Source organism: Hyperolius riggenbachi, chromosome 10, assembly GCF_040937935.1.
Source record: "Hyperolius riggenbachi isolate aHypRig1 chromosome 10, aHypRig1.pri, whole genome shotgun sequence".
Lineage (NCBI taxonomy): Eukaryota > Metazoa > Chordata > Amphibia > Anura > Hyperoliidae > Hyperolius > Hyperolius riggenbachi.
In genome coordinates, this window is record NC_090655.1 from 204,992,871 (window position 1) to 205,010,881 (window position 18,011).

Genomic DNA, 18,011 nt, shown 5'->3' on the forward strand with positions numbered 1-18,011 from the left:
GAAAATTAGCTCCGCCCTCACCCGGTTACTGACACACCCATGTTTTGCCGCGTAAAGCTGTGTGGCCTGTAGGTTGTGTTAACAACTGGTTTTTGATGCAGCGCACCTTTTTCTATGCGGGACATGTGGCCAGGCAATTGGGATTTTGCACAGGGGCCCACTGCTGTCTGTGACCGCCACTGAATCTCTTTTACTTCCTACCTTGCTCATCCCCACCCTGTATAACAGCAAACTAATAATCCAAACTTTTTTTTTTCAACCACTCCTACATCAAATTTCCACGTGCAAAATCAACTTTGACTTTGTTCAACATTGTGAGCCGTTTGATCCTCCCTTTCATTATCATTTTCTGGTGGTTTGAAATTCTCAGTATTTTTGACCTAGAGCACATAGGATCTGAGCATAGATTAATTTCTTTACAAAGTGAAATAATGTATGTACTTTGAAGCAATTACAAAGTTCGGATAAGTCTGGTGCAAATAGTTAACAAAGACTGCCATACACTGAACAATTCCTAACACATCGACCAGCACATAGATCCATCTGTGATTGAATCTGATCAAAGAGGGATATATTGGCTGCCTGCATAGACTGCTAAATGATTTTCAATCATTCTCACCCCAAACCCTTTCAGACATAGCCTGTTCCAGCCTGTGCACATACACAGGTCTCCGCTGTCTCGTCTATGCTCTGGGGTCCAGCGCTCAAGCTTCACTGTTTAAACCTCCACCAACATGGAAGTAAGAGAAGCCAGCCAGACAACAGCGCGTAGAAGGGACACTAAGGACACGCGCATGCGGAACACTTAATGTATTGCCACTAGCGTAGGACGTCGCATATTACAACGCTGATATCAACGCTATCCCAACACGCCATCAATCAAGCAATATCTTCGCCATGGACACATACACGGGAATTTTAGATTTCACATACAAATCGAACGGTCGATCAGCGTTTGCACATCAATTGCACTACAGATTCGACTACAGATTCGAGACACTACAGGATATAAACCTGACGAAGGCTGCAAGGCCAAAAGCTTGTTTATTCTTATTCATTTGTAGTTAGCCAATAAATGGTATCATCCTGATTTAAAACTTCTTGCTACTACAGATTCGATAACACTTATCCAATCGGCTGTATATCGTGGGAAAAATGGGTAAGTGTAGGAGCCCCTTTAATCCGGTCATGAAATTGCACTCAGACACACTATAGGAAAGATCCAATACATGCCAGCCAGGCATGAACCATTCATACCATAAGTACTTGAGAAAGCAACTCATTCGAAGTGCTGACACTCAGCTGGTGCTGATGGACCAACTATCTGATTCAGAATGAAGAATGAATAATGAATCTGCCGTGATCCAGTACAAATACCATACAACACTTCTTTGCAATGAATAAGGAGTCTTTCATGATCCAGTTCTATTACATCGAATAAATTCTGCTGTATATCACAGGACAATCTGGTAAGTGTATGGGCACCTTTAAGCCTGCCTTACTATTGCACTCAGCTAAACTGTAGAAAAGATCCCAATCATGCCAGGCAAGAATGCTTTTTTTTATAACATAACTAGTTCTCAATGTGAAACAAGTGAGTCACTTGCAAATGATAAATTAACTCATTCAAAGTACTCACAGTCAGCCACTGCTGATGGAGCAACTATAAGATTCATTATGAAGACTGATGGAAGTGACTAGCACCGACTCCCCGGTACAATGAATAACGACTCCTTCATGATCCAGTTCTAATCCTATGATTGGAATTGTTATAATGAAACAATTGCATGAGATGAATCGAACTTTCATTAACATCAACATTGTAATGTAGCACTATGGGCTATACTTACACGGCTACATATCCGGTCAATGACGTATGGGCAACTGCTCATTAACCACTTTGCCATATCTGGACGCATATATCCGTCCAGATAGGCAGTGGTGCTGCAGCCGTGTGGTGCGCGCGATCGGGCGCGCGCCCGCGCGCGCTCCCGCTGCCTCCCGCTGCCCCCCCCGATCAGTGAATGGGAATATAATTCCCATTCACCGATCTAAGTCCCCGGCAGAAATACCGACGCTTTCTCATCAGAGAGCGTGGTATTTCTGCCCTAGGAAACTTCTTCTCTTCATTTTAGTTCCTAGATGCGACATCGTTCGCATCTAGGAATTTTTTGAATGTGGCCATCTTGTGGCCAAATAGTAAACTGCACCCACATACCTGTATTGAATAAAAAAATACATTATATTACATCTAAAATTGGCTATTTACCTCCCAAACTAAAATTACCCAAATACATTTTTGTATTAAAAAAAAATAAAAAAATTACAATTAAAAAAAAACAAACTACATAACTAGTTACCTAAGGGTCTGAACTTTTTAAATATACATGTCAAGAGAGCATCTTATTAAATTTTTTAAAATTCTAAGCTTGTAAATAGTGATGGACGCAAATTGAAAAAATGCACCTTTATTTCTAAATAAAATATCGGCGCCATAAATTGTGATAGGGATGTAATTTAAATGGTGTAATAAGCGGGACAAATGGGCACATAAAATGCATGGGTTTTAATTACTGTAACATGTATTAATTTTAAACTATAATGACCAAAAACTGAGAAATAATGATTTTTTTCCATTTCTATCTTAATCTTCCTGTTAAAATGTATTTACAGTAAAGTGGCTCTTAGCAAAATGTACTACCTAAAGAAAGCCTAATTAGTGGCGGAAAAAATGAGATATAGATCAATTAATTTTGATAAGTAGCGATAAAGTTATTAGCGAATGAATGGGAGGTGAACATTGCTCGGATGCATAAGATTTTCGAAGCTGTAGGCTGAAGTGGTTAATATTAGTATTAAAACCATGAGGGAGATTTAGGGATATGGGCTACGACCGGACTCCGTATGACAGACAAATGTATATTATGGGCTAAAACAGCAATTTGGAAAGGTTTTAGCAGAATATGGGCTACTAGAAGCGCGCGATTTGGCGATATGGGCTACGAACGGAGTCCGTACTACAGACAACTGTATAATATGGGCTACAACAGAGCTATTTGGAAAGGTTTACTTCAATATGGGCTACAAGAAGCACGCTTTGGGTATATGGGCTACGACCGTACTGCGTATTACAGGCAAATGTATATTATGGGCTAATACACAGCTATTTGGAACGGTTTTAGCTAAATATGGGCTACAAAAAGCACAATCACTTTGTGATTGAGTAAATTCGCATATAAGGGCTACAGCTGTAGCTGGTTTGTAGGCATACTATCGATAGTTTCAAACTTTATAGGCTACACCAGGTGGTTTCTGTAGCAGAGTTGCTGTAACCGTTTATGGGTTACACGGACATCCAGAGAAAAGTAGCTGAAATTCGTGTATAGGGGCTAGCAATCGGTTCACTTTCATAGTTGAGGGTACAACATATGGGCTAAACTTGTCGTCCTCCTTCTAGCCAAAGTTATCTCACATGGGCAACAAATGAAGGATCACGTTCATAATTTAAGAGAACAAATATGGGCTAAACATTTGGCCTTTTATAGCCGCTGTAAAAAAAAAAAAGGAGTACAACAAAGGGATCCCTTTTGGGATACCTTTTATAACCAAAATGAAGGATCCGTTTCATAAACGATTTTGATTAACATGGGCTAGAAAAGGAATTAGGATCCCTTTCAAAACCGAAGTGAACAGATATAGGTAAAATATATGGGTTATATAAAAGGAATCCCTTATGTAAGAAAAGTGACAGATCACTTTATAACCGATGTGCACATCAATCGGCTATACCGTGATGTATTTTATAACCGATGTTACATGGGCTACACTAGGCGCCCTCGCTGTAGCCGAATTTATATAAATATAGGCTCCACCAGGCGCCCTTTGTTACAGGCGCCCTTTTTAACCGATCCCCACGTGGCACTTTGCACTTGGCATGTGGCACTTTGCACGTGGCACTTTGCATGTGCCACGTGCCAAGTGCAAAGTGGCATGTGCCAAGTGCCACCTGCCACATGCCAAGTCCCACGTGCCATGTGCAATGTGCCACTGCCAAGTGCCATGTTCGGCAGATGTTACACCTGCTGCTGCTGCATTGCCCTGCTCCTGCTGCCTGTGCTGCTCACACCGCCAGTATGTCACAGGCCACTGCTGCTGCGCTGATACCACCTATATTTAACCCAAAACACAATTGCTGCGTAATTTTTGGAAGTTTCTGGGCTGAAAACTGCCATGTCCTAGTTGTGCGGTTGGACTTTGGACACAATGTGGGCTGCACGACCACTGTCTGGAACCTAGGCCTGATGTTAATTGACAGCTATTTTTTTTGGGGGGGGGGGGAGATTTTAAGTCCCCACATCATCAATTAGTGTTCCCCTTTAAAAAATAATGATGCTACATACCTCATTTACCCTGAAAAAAGTTTTTAAGGCAATTTAAAGGCCACTTCTGTTTTTTCTATCTAGATATCCGAATTTGCCCGGATATCCCAGATACTGGGGTCGGATATCGGATTCGTATTCGGTTTGGAAAATTTAGAAATCGGATATCCGACCCGGATCGGATATCTGGGTATCCGGATCCGGATCCAATCCGGAATTTGAATCCGAGCAGCACTGATAAGGTTGTTGCTTCATTGTGGACAGACCAAATCCGATCATCTGGACACTCAATCACTGTTGTTCTGTCATTCAGCTACCTCAGCCCGACCATATGGGCTTGAAAACCGCCATCACCTGCACTCTCGCCATGGTGCGCACCAGTCCAGCACGGCCATCACTACACAAATAGCTGTTTGCGGTGCGTCGCACAGTGAGTTTAGTCTGTCAGTGTGAAGCAGTACACTAATTACACTCCCTGATTGATGTATACACATGCAAGGCCTCCAATTTAGCATGCATTGTGATTTCTGCCCTTAAAACACTGCTGTGCATAAAACCCTGCTGTGCGTAAAATCCAAGGACTTTTGGTGTCCATCCCACTCTGCCATGCGCCCCTCCAGGTGTTAGACCCCTTGAAACATCTTTTCCATCACTTTTGTGGCCAGCATAAATGTTTCTAGATTTCAAAGTTCGCCTCCCCATTGAAGTCTATTGCGGTTCACGAAAGTTCGCGTTCGAGGTTCACGAACCTAAAATCGGAGGTTCGAGCCATCTCTAATAATGAGAGTTAGCTTGAGCCCAGCCGGAAAGGGATATATGAATGAGAAATGTAAGAAATCATAAAATGGATATATTACGATGTGTGACGGGATGCCGTGTGGGAGGAGTGGGGGATTGGAGATAAGGGAAGATAGCTTGAATGAATGGGTGTTGGATGTATGGTGGGTGATATTGAACAGGAACGTGTAAAGAGAAGGTGAGAGTAAAGGACTACATTTTGCTACCTAAGAGAGAGAGATGAGAAGGTTGCTGACTTGTTTTGCTTTTGTCTTCTTATATATTTCATATCATTGTGAACAGTATGAATAGGGGTTATTGGATAAGATGAAATAAGACCTAATAGAGATGGGATAAAAATTGGAAACAAAGCATAAGAGATTGATGTCTAGTATAGGATGTCTATTTTTCGCTTTAATAGATGCCTCATGGATATATGAGGCCGATTTTGGAATAGTATGAGCAAAACATATTGCTGTCCCTTCATGTTTTTTAATGGAAAGTTGTTATAATACTGTTTTATCTTCTCTCTGCTGACTATGCTGATAGAATGTTATTTGTAATGGAAAAAAATCAATAAATAAAGGAATCTGAGGAAAACAAACAACTTTTTGAGGAAGTCAAACTTCAAAGATGAAAGAGACAGTCTTCTTTGGTTAGCCACTCCCAATCCCAGCCTCCTACATGCCTATTGCCAGGGACAGTTTTAGACGTTTTGCTGCCTGAGGCAAACTTGTGAGGAGGCGCCCCAACCTCGCCTCCACCCCCAGATATGGAATGATCACACAGCACCCCAAAATTTTCACCCTCAGTATAGGTAGGTAGGTGGCCAGGAAGAGGTGTCCCCATTATAGTTAGCCATTGCTGCTCAGGCGCCCATGCATGAACTAGTTTCATCATGGGCCGTCTGCCCTTGCCTATTGCCTGCCACCCACAGTGATGGTGCAGTTCTCCCTCCTGTTACTTGTACATGCTCAGTACAGCCCACTGCTTGTGCACAAGTGTGCATTCAGAAGCAGAGGTTTTTCCCATGTCAGACACATTTTAGATGTGGAGGAGCCGTTTTTTTTCCTAAGGGAGTTGCGGTGGAACACGACCACGAGAGAAAAAGGTTGCCCAAAAAAATCAGCAAGAGGTAAGAAATCTATTTTTATATTCCTTATCACTAAGGCTGGTTTCACAGCGGGACGTTACAGGCGCACGTTAGAGCAGCCTGTAATGCACCCCACCGCACAGCAATGAAAAATCAATGGGCTGTTCACAGTGCCCACGTTGCGTTACTTAGTAACGCTGCGCCATAAGACAACGTACTGCATGCAGTACTTTATAAGCGGCAGAGCCGTGTTAGACTGCTTACACATGCTCAGTAATGTTGGGGAGGATTGGAGAGCGGCCAGGCACATGGCTAATTAATATTCACTGCACTCAGTGACGTGCAGTGTTTACTTCCTGGAGCGGCCGCTCTGTGCGGCGATTGGCCGGGCGGGACCACGTGATGCCGCATGCGTCCAAGAGTACGCATCACGGACGCCAGAGTGAGCTGCACAACGCGGCTCACTCTGACGTCCACATCAGAGAGCACAGGGCGTTGCTTTAGGGGCATGTTATGCGACCATAACGTCCCCTAAAACGCAACGTCCTACTGGGAAACCAGCCTTAAGGTGGCCACACACCATACAATTTTTAAAATATCTTTTCAATTCAAGAATTGCAATCAATTTTTTTGACTGATTGTAACATTTAATAAATCTGACCAATATACCACACACGCATGGTCAATTTTTACCCAATTGTGAAAAAAAATGATTGAAAACTTTGAGAAAACTGCTTGGAAGCATATATAAGGGAATTGACAATCTACCACACACCATTCAATTTTCATAAAAATTGATCAGAAAAATCTGATTATTTTTATCGAATTGCCGTAAAATCAGATAATTTTATTGTATCATGTGTGGCCACCTTTAATGCCCAGGTCAGTTGCATATTTTCATATTCATTCACTTATCTTTAAAGTAAAGACTTACTTACCATGATTTCTGCCATATAATTAGAGTAGCCATAGTAGTCATTATAGTCGCCATAATAATAATAATAAGTGCTACTTATGATAGCCAGGTCCACACAGTCTAATATAAGTGAGATGAAGCTGAACACAGCAGTGACAATATTCAATCCAAGAGAGCCTTTTATCTAGGAAAAACAAATAAAGAAACAGAGAAACCATTAACAGTGCCCAGCACAAAATGAATGCTATGTAATGGAATGTGCATTTTTACATCCAGGAAACAGATGCTGTGCGGGGCCAGTCCATAGTATTAAATGATGCAGTTGCATTAAACACAAATTACTGCAATTCTGTTCACTCTTTACACATTTGTGAGCTTAATCCACCCTATGTAAAACAAAAGTAGAAACGAGAGCCCAATATCATGTAGTTGTTTTACAATATGAAAATGCAAAAAGTAGTAATTATACTCACAAATGTGGGTTACCACACAGGTAACCACTCAAACAGCAGGTGGGGAGAATTACAGTGGGTTGCAAAAGTATTCGGCCCCCTTGAAGTTTTCCACATTGTGTCATATTACTGCCACAAACACGAATCAATTTTATTGGAATTCCACATGAAAGACCAACACAAAGTGGTGTACATTCGAGAAGTGGAATGAAAATCATACATGATTCCAAACATTTTTTACAAATAAATAACTGCAAAGTGGTGTGTGCATAATAATTCTGCCCCCTTTGATCTGAGTGCAGTCAGTTGCCTATAGACATTGCCTGATGAGTGCTAATGACTAAATAGAGTGCACCTGTGTGTGGGAAGGTGGGAGACTGTACAGTGAGTCTGTACAGCCCCCTACAGGTAGATCACATGCGAATACCAAATGGCTTGTGGTCCCGAGTGCGTTCAGGGGACATGTGCTGAACTCCGCACATGATAATCCTTTTACAGGGCACTCAGGTGTCCGCAACCGCAAGACACTTGCCTGTATTCGGAAACAGTTTTATTGGCCCAGGATGAACAGGGATGTAGCAAACTACTGTAAAGCATGTGCCGTCTGTCAGGAGCTGGGGAGGTCCAGGGACTCCTGCGGGGGTTCCCTGAGGTCCACAGCCACTTAGCAGGGAAACCCTGCATGGGCTGGCTGTCGACCTACCTAACTCACTGCCAGTTGTCAGCAGTCCTGACAGATGCCACGTCCAAACGCAGTGGCGCAATGCCCTGTCCAGAACGGTCCAGGTTGGGTCAAACCTGAGGGGAACGTACAGCGACCTGTCCAGGGGAACCGAGCCGCAGGCTCCAATGGGTTTTCCCGCCATGCCGGCAGCTCGAGACCCGTCAGCCAGGTTGGCCAACACAAAGCTGGCAGCCGACACCAGAACGCTGATGGGATGTCCCGGTGTCAGGGGGAACTAGACCCAACAGCGCCAATGGCTGCTACGGAGGATGTCTTGGTGACAACCCCCTACACAACATCAGAAAGGGGAGGTGTGACGGACGAGCCGTCAGACCAGAAAATGCAACCGCAATCAGTTTCCTGCCTCGATTGTCGTTGCACTGCCAAATCAGAATCTTATGTCTGTGGATACCAGGCAGTCCAGCCTGGGGGGTCTCTGCTGTCTTCATAGGAGTTAGTTAGCAGAGTCTTTTCATGGAAACTGGCCCTGTGACTTGCTAATTTAGCCAGAGGTGTAAAACTCAGTTTGACCAAGCTAATCTCACACTCAGATGTTAATTAACAAACCAAAAGGCCTTTTCATACAGGGAGAGCCCAGAGAGCTAGTCACAGCTTGAAACCAGACAGCTTGGCTGCAGCAATAAGCAGGAAGAAATGAATGTTGTATGTGGGTTTTTTTTTGCATATTTAAGGAATACCGTTCAGGTGAGAAATGTGGAAGTTATATCATTCTGCTGGTCCAGATCTTGTGAGTATTTTGATATTAAATTGGGGCCACTGGCATAACCAGAACTCGGGGTATTTTACTGTTTTTTAGCCGGGCATGCAAACATGCCCAAGTTTGGTATCATATGAACTGGCATAGTCTGAGAAATATGAATATGTGATGGTCATGTGTGTGCGGAAAGCGTAAGCCAAGATATGACAAATGTCATATTTGGTGGGCATGGGGCACCCAGCCAGGGAGCTCACCGCCCCGGTCCAACCCCTGGGCTGTACTTGAGGCTCCACCCAAAGATGTGCATTGTTCAAAAGTGTTTGCGAGGGACTCCTCCCTCAGTCCTCCAAATTCCATCTGTATGAGAGCGGTCTGCTGCCAGCCAGAGGACACATGGTTGGCGGCCATCTTGTCTGAACTGAACAAAGGAACAGTGCTCTTGAACTGAAACCAGGAACTGTACAAGTTTTTTCCCAGAACGGACATATTTCCACAAACCCTAAGTATTTTCTCCTTTTTTTTATTTCATACTGGATATTAATGTTTCAATAATTGTTGATTTTAATTATATACATTAATTATTTATATTGCGTTAATAAACGACGTTCAAACGTCCTTTGTTTATTCAGCTACCCTGCTATTCAGCCACACGATCTGAATCCAGACTTCTGGAGAGACGCTACTATTGTATTGTTGTTAGCTAGACAGAATACAGCGTGTTTTAACCGTTTTATTTGCAGGATCAGTCAGTCAGTCAGTAGGGACCACTGGCCCATACCAGTGGTGGTGGCAGAAATACCCTGAAATAGTGTGTAAGTTGTAATTACCGTAACTCACAGGCTCTCTTCTAGTCGGGCTGCTGCTCAAATCCCGTTGATTTCCGTGCACCGATTGCGACCACAGTTTGCATGGTCTGTGTGCTGAAACCGATTGGAAGGCAAATTGTATTCCGACCACTAGGGCTCCTGTGACATTGTACAGTAACTATACCTAACCCTACTCTCACCCAGAACCCTCCCTGTACCTATCCCTAACCCTTAGACCCCCTGGTGGTGCCTAACCCTAACCACCCCCTGGTGGTGCCTAACCCTAACCACCCCCATGGTGGTGCCTAACCCTAACCACCCCCCTGGTGGACCCTAACGCTAACCACCCCCCTGGTGGTGCCTAACCCTAAGACCTCCCTGGTGGTGCCTAACCCTAACCACCCACTTGGGGTACCTAAACCTAACCATCCCCCTGGTGGTGCCTGACCTTAACCATCCCACTGGTGGTGCCGAATCCTAATCACCCCCCTGGGAGTGCCTAACCCTAACCATCCCCACTGCACAAACACCCTTACACACACATAAGCAATAATATATTTAATCCTTAACCACTTCACCACTGAGGGGTTTTACCCCCTGAGCACCAGAGCAATTTTCACCTTTCAGCGCTCCTTCCATTCATTCGTCTATAACTTTATCATTACTTATCGCAATTAAATGAACTATATCTTGTTTTTTCCACCACCAATTAGGCTTTCTTGAGATGGGACATTATGCCAAGAATTATTTTATTCTAAATGTGTTTTAATGGGAAAATAGGAAAAATGTGGGAAACAAATTAATTATTTTTCAGTTTTCGGCCATTATAGTTTTTAAATAATGCATGCTACTGTAATTAAAACCCATGAAATGTATTTGCCCTTTTGTCCCGGTTATAAAACCGTTTAAATTATGTCCCTATCACAATGTTTGGCGCCAATATTCTATTTGGAAATAAAGGTGCATTTTTTTCAGTTTTGCGTCCATCCCTAATTACAAGCCCATAGTTTATAAAGTAACAGTGTTATACCCTCTTGACCTAAATATTTAAAAAGTTCAGTCCCTAAGGTAACTATTTATGTATTTTTTTTAATTGTAAATTTTTTAATTTTTTTTTAATAAAAAAAAAAAATGGGGAGTGTGGGAGGTAATTAGTTAATTGTTTGTGTAACACTAATTTATTTCTATATAAAAAATGCTTAGGGTGTAGTTTTACTATTTGGCCACAAGGTGGCAACAGTAACTTTTTGTTTATTGTGACCTGCGAGCGTCCTTCCGGACGCTCGCAGGAAGTACTAGGAGGCTGTGAGTGTTTGTTTTTTTTCACAATGATCGCGCTGCCCATCGGAGAGCAGCGGATCATTGCGGGGCTTAGATCAACGAACGGGAATGGATTTTCCCGTTCATTGATCTCCGGGCGAGCGGGCGGCGGCGTGTTTACTAGCGGCGGGTGGCGTGTTTACGAGCGGGAGCGCGGGCAGCGGCGGAAGCGCGGAAAGTACAGATTTCTCCGTCCCTGGGGGTTAAAGGATGGAAAAAGGGACGGAGAAATTCGTACGTGCGGGGGTAAAGTGGTTAAAATATTTCGCTATAAATAACATGAATAGAATAATGTATATATTTATAATAGAATAAATAGCCTTAAAATCATGTACATATTAATAATGCACACATTGATTGCACATATGCACAGTAAAAGTAACAGTGCTAGTGCGGTCACAGAGCACCACAATGTAGATGATCAGAAGAACATTGAGAGAGCAGGCGGACTACAAGCGGCTGTAGGAAGCCCCAGATGAGTAAAAATATAAAGATCGCCTGTCATGGGCTACTGCACATGCCCGGGCCTGGGTCATGCACCTTCTCATTCATGCTACTGTAGCAGGGAGCATGATCAAGGAGGTGCTCGGCCGAGGCTGCACATTTGCAGTTGCCTGTGACTGGTCCACTCCAGTTGGTGAGCTTTCAGAGGGGCATACCTGCTAAACAGAAAGGGCCGAAAGGAAACCTATGGACTAAGGCAACAGGGGTTGGAAGAAGCCACAGGCAAGTAATATTTAACTCCCTGCCATCTCAGGTACACTTTAAAAATGGGGGGAGGGGAATGAGGTGGGTCCAGTAGGCTTTCCAAATATGGGGCCCAGAAATTTCTGATGGCGGCACTGCTCCTCACACAACTCTGCACCCAGCCCTTCTCTCTGCGCCCACTGCTTCCCTCTCCTGCACCGTGCCCCAGTCGGCCACCCACCTTGCCCACCCCTAGAAACTAGGATGTTAGTAACGATAACAAACCAGTCCCTTTGTGCATCCAGTATTAAGAAAGGGGATAAGTAGCAGCCAATTCTTGATTATCAAGAATTGTGACCTCTATAAATGCAGAATTTGTAGCACTATGCTGGTGGGGCGTATTCATGTGTGTTAACACAATGTCAAGCAAGAAAAAACATCAGCAAAGATCTGCAGTATCTGGGAAGGTTTTTAATGCCATCAATCACAAGTGGAAAACATTAAAGAGAGTTGCTAATCTTCCTAGAAGTGGACATTCTAGCAATTTGACCCTAAGGCAAGCCAGGGGCTGCAGTGCTCAGACAGATTGACAGAAAGATATTACATCTCAGGCTCAAGTTCCTGAAAATAGAAATAGTCATTACAGCAGCACATAGACTGAACAATGTATGGTTTGATTTTAGTGGTTGCTAGGAGGCAGCCTCTTGTGCTGAAAGAGAACATGGCAGCACAGCTATTGGATCATAACACAACCTACTAAAGATCAGATGATACAATTAATATACTCATTTGAAAAAGGATGACTTTCTCTGTTCATGATTGAAAGTTTTAACTGCGTTTTGTTTCTGTAAAACAGCCCTGTATGTGTTTGGTGCAAACTTACCAGGCAGATGTTAGGTCTAGCTTGGGCACCAATGGTCAGTGATCCAGCAATGATGTACTATAAAATGCAAGCAAAATAGAGGGTTGTGTCAATACAATACAAGATAATAATGCCAGTGGTGAATAAATAAGATACAGTTCACTCTGCTAGTGGGTCACTTTTCTTGACCAATCTCTGAGATCAGATTTTGCCATTTACTAGATATGAATTTCTAGTTTACCAGGGAGGGGGTAAGGGGAAATATTTTTTAGTCTGATAAAGGATGTTTTTGAACCTTTTTGCAGTTTATGACTAGATAACAATATAATAACTGTTATAACATGTTTCTTGCTACTGACGAGCAAGCTGATGCGGTGCCCATTTGGTAAAGCACAAGGTGGGTATTATAATATTCCAAAATGTAGGGCAGCACGGTGGCGTAGTGGTTAGCTCTCTTGCCTTGCAGCGCTGGGTTCCCAATTTGAATCCCAGCCGGGGCACAATCTACATGGAGTTTGTATGTTTCCCCTCATATCTGTGTGGGTTTCACCCAGGCACCCTGGTTTCCTCACACATGCCAAAAACATACAGATACGTTAATTGGCTTTCACCTAAATTGGCCCTATACTATCATGCATACACTACATGCTACGTACATAGACATATGACTATGGTAGGGATTAGATTGTGAGCCCCTCTGAGAGACAGTTAAGCGACAACAATATACTCTGTACAGTGCTGTGTAATATTTTGGTGCTATATTAATACTAAACAATTATAATAATAAAATCTGTGGCTTCAGGATGGCCATTGAGCCTAAACAGTAATGTGGTATACTGTTTCCATCCAGCTGTAGAGGGTCTACAACATTGTTGCTGGTTGTTCGATGTAGGGCAGAATCCTATGCCTAGCCTTTTGTTGCACACACTGTAGACAGCATAGATCTAATTTGAAGTTACTATCTTGAGCAAGTTAAATATCCTGTCATATAACCCATTCATGTACCAAGGTAGTTGAAACCTGTCACAGGAATTGGCATTAACCGATTGTCCCCTATTTTTGTAAAATGTTCATGGTTTTGGTCAGGTCAGGCAAGATTGCGGACCACTAGTGTTGATGTTCAAATGCAGCCAGCAGGCTCCTGCAATCAGAAACCAGGTTTATGCCGAACATTGCACTTCAGCACCCAAAGTAGTGGACAGGGTCACAGGTTTTGGGTCCATGTCATGCTTCACATGACTCCAACGCTTTCACCTTCTAAGTAGGAAGGAGAAAGCATTGGAGTCGCATGAAGTGAGATGTGAACCACAAGTAAGTGACCTCACCGAGACCCTAAGTAAGGAAACAAATTGCACATGTCTATTCAGCTGGTGCAGGATCCTCAGTGAGGTTGTAATCCACAGGGTCAAAGTATGGATCCGCACACAGACTTATCAGGAACAGTGTAACATTTACAGTGGGATGCAACAGTTTGGGCAACGTTGTTAATCGTCATGATTTTCCTGTATAAATCGTTGGTTTTTACGATAAAAAATGTTAAATAACTAAATCATATATGAGACACACACAGTGATATTTGAGAAGTTAAATGAAGTTTGTTGCATTTATAGAAAGTGCTCAATAATTGTTTGAATAAAATTAGGCAGGTGCATACATTTTGGCACTGTTGTCATTTTATTGATTCCAAAACCTTTAGAACTAATTATTGGAACTCAAATTGGCTTGGTAAGCTCAGTGACCCCTGACCTACATACACAGGCGTATCCAATTATGAGAAAGAGTATTTATTTAAGGAGGTCAGTTATAAGTTTCACTCCTCTTTTAAATTTCTCTGAAGAGTAGCAACATGGAAGTCTCAAAACAACTCTCAAATGACCTGAAGACAAAGATTGTTCACCATCATGGTTTAGGGGAAGGATACAGAAAGCTGTCTCAGAGATTTCAGATGTCTGTTTCCACACTTAGTAACATATTGAGGAAATGGAAGACCACAGGCTCAGTTCAAGTTAAGGCTCAAAGTGTCAGACCAAGAAAAATCTCGGATAGACAGAAGCAACAAATGGTGAGAACAGTCAGAGTCAGCCCACAGACCAGCACAAAAGACCTACAACATAATGTGCTGCAGATGGAACCACTGTGCATCATTCAACCATTCAGCGCACTTTACACAAGGAGATGCTGTATGCAGAGGAAGCCTTTTCTCCGCCCACAGCACAAACAGAGCTGCTTGAAGTATGCTCAAGCACATTTAGACAAGCCAGATTCATTTTGGAATAATGTGCTGTGGACTGATGAAACTAAAATTGAGTTATTTGGGCATAACAAGGGGCGTTACGCATGGAGGAAAAACAACACAGCATTTCAAGTAAAACACCTGCTACCTACAGTAAAATATGGTGGTGGTTCCATCATGCTGTGGGGCTGTGTGGCCAGTGCAGGGACTGGGAATCTTGTCAAAGTTGAGAGACGCATAGATTCCACTCAGTATCAGCAGATTCTGGAGACCAATGTCCAGGATTCCGTGACAAAGCTGAAGCTGCGCCGGGGCTGGATTTTTCAACAAGATAACGACCCTAAACACTGCTCAAAATTCACTAATGCATTCATGCAGAGGAACAAGTACAACATTCTGGAATGGCCATCTCAGTCCCCAGACCTGAATATAATTAAAAGTCTGTGGTGTGAGTTAAAGAGAGCTGTCCATTATTGGAATCCATCAAACCTGAATGAACTAGAGATGTTTTGTAAAGAGGAATGGTCCAAAATACCTTCAACCAGAATCCAGACCCTCATTGGAACCTACAGGAAACATTTAGAGGCTGTAATTTCTACAAAAGGAGGATCTACTAAATATTGATTTCATTTCTTTTTTGTGGTGCCCAAATTTATGCACCTGCCTAATTTTGTTTAAACAATTATTGCACACTTTCTGTAAATCCAATAAACTTCATTTCACTTCTCAAATATCACTGTGTGTGTCTCCTATAAGATATATTTAACTGACATTTTTTATCGTAACAACCAATGATTTATACAGGAAAATCATGATGATTAGCAACATTGCCCAAACTTTCGCATCCCACTGTATTGTCCCATCACACACATACAATCATCTGACCATACATCAACGAACGTTTCGGGGCCAGTCTGGTCCTCTTTTGTCGAGGCTAGGACAGGCATAAGTCTGTCCTAGCCTTGAGACATGGGACCAGACTGGCCCCGAAATGATTGTATGTGTGTGATATGATAAATGTTACACTGTTCCTGATAAGTCTGTGTGCAGATCCATACTTTGACCCTGTGGCTCACCGTGACCCTGTCCACTAGCTGAAGTGCTGAAGCGTAGCATAGTGTTTGGCATAAAGCGAGTGCCTGAATACAGGATCCCAAATTCAAACAGCAACACTACTGACCACTACAAATGCAGAAAGGGGGGGATACTATCCAGTATCCAGTGATCACATGGACAATCAGAACCACTAGAATGGTTGCAGAATGCAGAGAACCTAATTATTTGCATATTTACCCATGATGGTGGCTCATGCACAGGTAACCCAGTTTTATTGACCATTGGGCACCTCTTACCCCCTTTGTGTCTATTGTCATAGTACTTGCTCTTGGTGTGATGGCTACTGTGCCCAAGCAATGTCTCGGATGGTGCAGTAGCTATCATTCCTGGTAAATACCATCCTTGGTAAAATAGTGGCAGAATTGTAATACTTACAAAGATTGGTCCCCAAAAATTAATGCCACTGTATATGGAAGCAACACCAGCAGTGCATATTGATCCAATACCCAGGGCAATCTGCACAACACTGAAGACAATCAGCACAATCTAAAAGAGAATTAAAAATATGTTATCTCTAAGTATAAGTGGTGATTCATTTAGGCCAGGTTATGCAAAGCAAGAAATCACAGTAGGTGATGTTGATGGATTCCACTTCCCCGTGTAACCCTGCAGCCTCTCCAGACTACTCTGGGTGTTTAGTTCTTTCCCAGAGTCAAATAGGAGGGTTTAAGTAATCAGACTCAACATAATGCATACAATAAGCATGTAGGATGAAGGATAAAGCTGGTAAATAGGAGTAAGGATAAGGAAGCTTAAACCTGTAAGCTTTAACCACAGAAAAAACAGATATTTACATCAGTAGAGGGAAGCCTCTGGATCCGATAGAGGCTTCCAAAGTCCTACTCCAGGTCACTGCTTCTCGCCAAGACTATCTGAAACTTTTTGGCCATGCTCTTGTTTGTGAATAACCATGGCCATGCTACACGGGATGCCTCGCTCCTTCACAGCAGCACTAAACTGCTTGTAAAAGACAAAGACAAATACTTATATAGCACTTTTCTCCTGGGTGACTCAAAGCGCCAGAGCTGCAGCCACTAGGATGCGCTCTATAGGCAGTAGCAGTGTTAGGGAGACTTGCCTAAGGTCTCCTACTGAATAGGTGCTGGCTTACTGAGACGAAATTCGAATGCTGGTCTCCTGTGTAAGAGGCAGAGCCCTTAACCGTACACTATCCAGCCACTATCTGAGTGGCTTTGTGCTACTGTGCAGGCCTAAAGTGCACCGTGCTACCACCTCATTCATGGGCAAGAAAGTGAGTCACTGGCCACTGCGCATGCTCGCCATGAGCCTCCTTGATCATGGTCCCATGGCCAGGAACATACTATGCATGCACATTCACAATTTTTAATTACTGTGCATGTGCAATATGCTCCCGGCCACCAGTGCCATTGATGTTTCACTGCCAAACAGATTTTTCAGTGATTATTAAATCACATTAGGTTTCATATATGAAGATTAACATTACTGATCTTCCAAATATTTCTTGAGTTCTTTTTTTAATATATGTATTTATTTTACTAAATACTTAAACAATATTAGACTGCTTCACTGTTGCTCTTTAGCATCCAGTCAGATGTTTCTAATGTAAAAATTGTAGACTTAAGCAGCCCATACACTCAGCCAATTTTCTGGCCGACCGATCGATCCCGATCGATCGATCAATCGATTGCAAATCGGTTGGCCAATCGACCGATCGGCGACCGATTTCGATCGATTTCGATGGATTTCCATCGAACTTGCAGGGTGGAAAATTTAGGTCGATCTGATGAGATTGCTTATCAGTTTGCATTGGCCTTAATGGAAATCTGATGGCAAAAAAATGCCATCAGATCGAATTTCAATAGATTTCAAACTGAAATCTATTGGAATTCTATCCTGGTAAAAAATGTTCTAAAAACGCATCAGATAGATCATCAGATGCATTTCTT

General features: G+C 42.8%; 1 protein-coding gene across 1 annotated transcript in view; it reads right to left on the reverse strand.

Moving 5' to 3' along the window:
• Positions 1–18,011, reverse strand: part of LOC137534257 (membrane-spanning 4-domains subfamily A member 4A-like) — a 105,509-nt gene that overhangs the window by 61,168 nt on the left and 26,330 nt on the right. Inside the window, exons 3-5 of the mRNA XM_068255668.1 lie at positions 16,459–16,569; positions 12,756–12,812; positions 7,188–7,349 (exon numbers count right to left, since the gene is read on the reverse strand). Coding sequence (XP_068111769.1) covers positions 7,188–7,349; positions 12,756–12,812; positions 16,459–16,569 — 330 coding nt within the window. The remainder of the gene's footprint in view (positions 1–7,187; positions 7,350–12,755; positions 12,813–16,458; positions 16,570–18,011) is intronic.